Genomic DNA, 3,236 nt, shown 5'->3' on the forward strand with positions numbered 1-3,236 from the left:
TTTTTTATTTTCTATTTTCAATAATTTTAGAGAAAAATATATGTTGTTAAATTAAACAGATCATCATCAATTATTTTATTCACCGATCAAATTAAATATGATTCAAAATTACTTTAATTCTCGTCCGGTCATAAAATTCTAAAATAATCAAAAGATTATTATTTAATATATAATTAGTAAATTTTTTACAATTAAAAAGTTTGACAAGTATGATTAATTAAAAAAGCTTTAAGATGAAGGTAAATTTGGTAAACCGTAGGGCAAAGGTTGTTGTTTTCATTAACCCAAATTATTTTCAAATCCAAAATGATTCTACTATAGAGAAGTACTTATATATGGTATTTGTAGTTTCTACCAAATTGTTTGCAAGCATTACGTCCTAGGGACACCCAGCCTCTGCCGGAAGTCATCTTCCATAAGCGGAATTCCTTCGTGCAAGTTCACCTTCGGTTCCCATCCTAACACCTCCTTTGCTTTCGTAATGTCCGGCTTCCTTTGTCGCGGATCATCCGGTGTGTTTTCCACCTCTGATATTTGTACCTCCGGATTTATAAGCTGCAACCAATCAGCATTCCATTACGTCCTTCCTTTTCCTCACTATATCAGTAGCATTATAAAGCAATAAGAAACCAACCTCCTGCACTGCTTTTGCAAGTTCGTTCATCGTGAATTCACCTAACATGTACAAAAATCAACCCCAACTTAATATCGGAAATAATTATGATGAGAAAATGAAGATGAATGGCGCACCTGGATTCCCAAGATTGATGGGTCCGGTGTCCGTTCCTTCCATAAGTTGAGTAAGGCCATCTACCTTCAATCAATGAAAAACCAAAAATGAAACATTCAGTCACATGTCCTAGAAACAGTTTGTTTGATTGACATTAACAAGAAGTTGGGTTGGGTATACCAAGTCCAAGACATAACAGAAGCTCCTTGTCTGTGTTCCCGGTAATTGAACTGTCAATGGCTCATTACTGCACAATTCCACGCTCAGAAAATCAATCAGTATAAGCATACAAAGGAAACACCCAAGAAAAAACGAAATTTGTTACCGGATTGCTTGAGCTATAAAATTGCTGACAACACGCCCATCATCGATGTTCATGCGCGGTCCATAAGTATTGAAGATTCTAGCAATCCGAATCTCTGTTATCATGTAAAAAAACCCTAAGAAATTTACACGAATGAAACCGACACAAGCACTTCTTACCGATTCCATATTGCCTGTGGTAATCAAACATTAAAGTTTCCGCCATTCGTTTTCCTTCGTCATAGCAGCTCCGAACTCCTGCGAAGTGATATACAAATAAATCGATTCCGACTCAAGTTGTAGAGCTGCATGGTATAACATACAATGGGTCGAGAATAGAAAGAAAAAAAAAAGTACCAATGGGGTTAACATTCCCCCAATAGGTCTCCTTTTGGGGATGCTCAAGTGAATCTCCGTAAACCTCTGAAGTCGAGGTAAATAAAATCCTGTTGGACAAAAATCGTACGTAGCATAAGAATGCCGGTGAACATATTCCTAAAAATCTTTATGGTAGAGAGAAGCGACCTTGCTCTGAGGCGTTTTGCAAGTCCCAACATATTCAATGTACCCATCACATTCGTCTTTATCGTCTGTTTAATATTCGAGAAACATAGTTCCCGGTTAGCAGTCGATCAAAAAGTGGTGTCGACTCTTACGGTCTTACCTTCACAGAATTGTATTTGTAGAAGATTGGAGAAGCGGGGCAAGCTAGGTGGTATATCTGATCGACCTCAACAAACAACGACCGGCTAATATCTGTATGATACATAGATGAAACACCAAAATTCGAACATGAATGTACCGTGCTGGACATAAAAAACGAAGATGAATACCGTGACGAATAAGTTCGAATCTTGGGTGTCCGATCCATTTCTTCAGATTGTCCTTGGAGCCAGTAAAGTAGTTATCAGCAACAATAACCTGAACAAATGAAATCATTCCGCATTTGGAAATTGGAACCAAGACGGAGATATCCGAATGCAAAATTAGACATTGGATTTCACATCAGAACTGACCTCACTCTTTTCCTTCTCCATCAACTTGTCGACTAGGTGGGAGCCGATCAATCCGGCACCTCCAGTAACCAGAATTCGCATGTTTGTTCGACTGTCTGTCCATAAGACAAAAGATCGGATTATGTTAAAATGCAGAAATTAATGATATGAAACCTTGAATCCAAGGTCGTAGATTGAATGGCGGCATTGTCGCATTTTATTTTATCATGCCCCCCATTTGTAAACTAAATAGTGTTCACCATCACATTCATTTAAACACGGGATTCATCATATATGCCCGTAAGTGAGAATTGAATACCAAATACTCAATTTTTTTCCAAGTATTTTTCATATATTTCGATGAATATGTCCGTGTATGTGAAGTAACACAACATCCATGATCTTTACTCTAAAGATTTTCTTTTTCCTTTCAAATAAATTAAAAATAAAGTATGGATTGCCAATAACCTCAATATTAAACTCGAATTCCTGGTAAAACTTGCAAAATCTCTAAGGAGATGGACTTGGTGGCTTCTTCGAGCTGAAATGTAAGTTCCATTTGTGACATATTTTTCAGATACTTTCTTGAAATCTGAAGTATGATTTAAAATAAAAAATACTTAAAACTTTCTTTTTCAGATCTTAATATGGACCCATAAAATTTTGTTTTTGAAAAAAAAGAAAGAAAGGATAATACCTTGGGAAAAGCTTTGTTTAAATGAATGAAATATTGAAGAAATTTGAGAAGTTTTAACGTAGATGGTGGTGAATAATGATGAAATAATAAGGTGGTGATGACGTATCAAGGCGTTTTATTTTAGGTTTTGCCACCCGTTTTCGACGGTTTTTACTCGGGGATCAGTCAAATCTTTTTAATCTTCCTAGATTTATACTCCCGCTGCCCCGGGATTCAAATCATTAATTATCTTTTAATTAAACTTGAATGATAATTAATTATTTTAGATATAAGTTAAAAGGAAAAATCATTTTAAAAGTATCTAATAAATAATATCACGTCATTAAATTTTAAATATAACAAAGCATTATTATATATTTATCTATATTTATTATCTTCTCCAACTTAATTGAATTTTTAAAATAATTAATTTTTTAAATTATCTTTTACAAATTTTAATCATTTTGTTTTTTCATAAGTTAATATTTTCTTTTTTGTACAACCAATTTTTAAAAAAAATTAGAAAATTTGT

General features: G+C 34.3%; 1 protein-coding gene across 4 annotated transcripts; it reads right to left on the reverse strand.

Annotated features, from left to right (window-relative positions):
* Positions 1–258: 258 nt before the first annotated feature.
* LOC107902550 (UDP-glucuronic acid decarboxylase 6) lies at positions 259–2,862 on the reverse strand. Of its 4 annotated transcripts, none has more exons than XM_041091971.1 (13): positions 2,726–2,862; positions 2,497–2,569; positions 2,050–2,140; positions 1,867–1,954; positions 1,698–1,789; positions 1,559–1,623; positions 1,391–1,479; positions 1,214–1,291; positions 1,056–1,149; positions 911–977; positions 751–814; positions 635–675; positions 259–555 (listed from the first exon to the last, which is right to left on the reverse strand). In XM_041091971.1, exons 3-13 carry the CDS (start codon positions 2,128–2,130, stop codon positions 373–375), a joined length of 942 nt encoding a protein of 313 aa, XP_040947905.1. In that variant the 5' UTR covers positions 2,131–2,140; positions 2,497–2,569; positions 2,726–2,862; the 3' UTR covers positions 259–372. The 4 variants fall into 4 exon arrangements, with proteins under 4 accessions (XP_040947905.1, XP_040947902.1, XP_040947904.1 ...); XM_041091968.1 differs by having other exon boundaries at positions 2,050–2,144; XM_041091970.1 differs by having other exon boundaries at positions 2,497–2,620.
* Positions 2,863–3,236: the final 374 nt, after the last annotated feature.

The sequence above is a fragment of the Gossypium hirsutum genome, chromosome D04, assembly GCF_007990345.1.
Source record: "Gossypium hirsutum isolate 1008001.06 chromosome D04, Gossypium_hirsutum_v2.1, whole genome shotgun sequence".
Classification (NCBI taxonomy): Eukaryota; Viridiplantae; Streptophyta; class Magnoliopsida; order Malvales; family Malvaceae; genus Gossypium; species Gossypium hirsutum.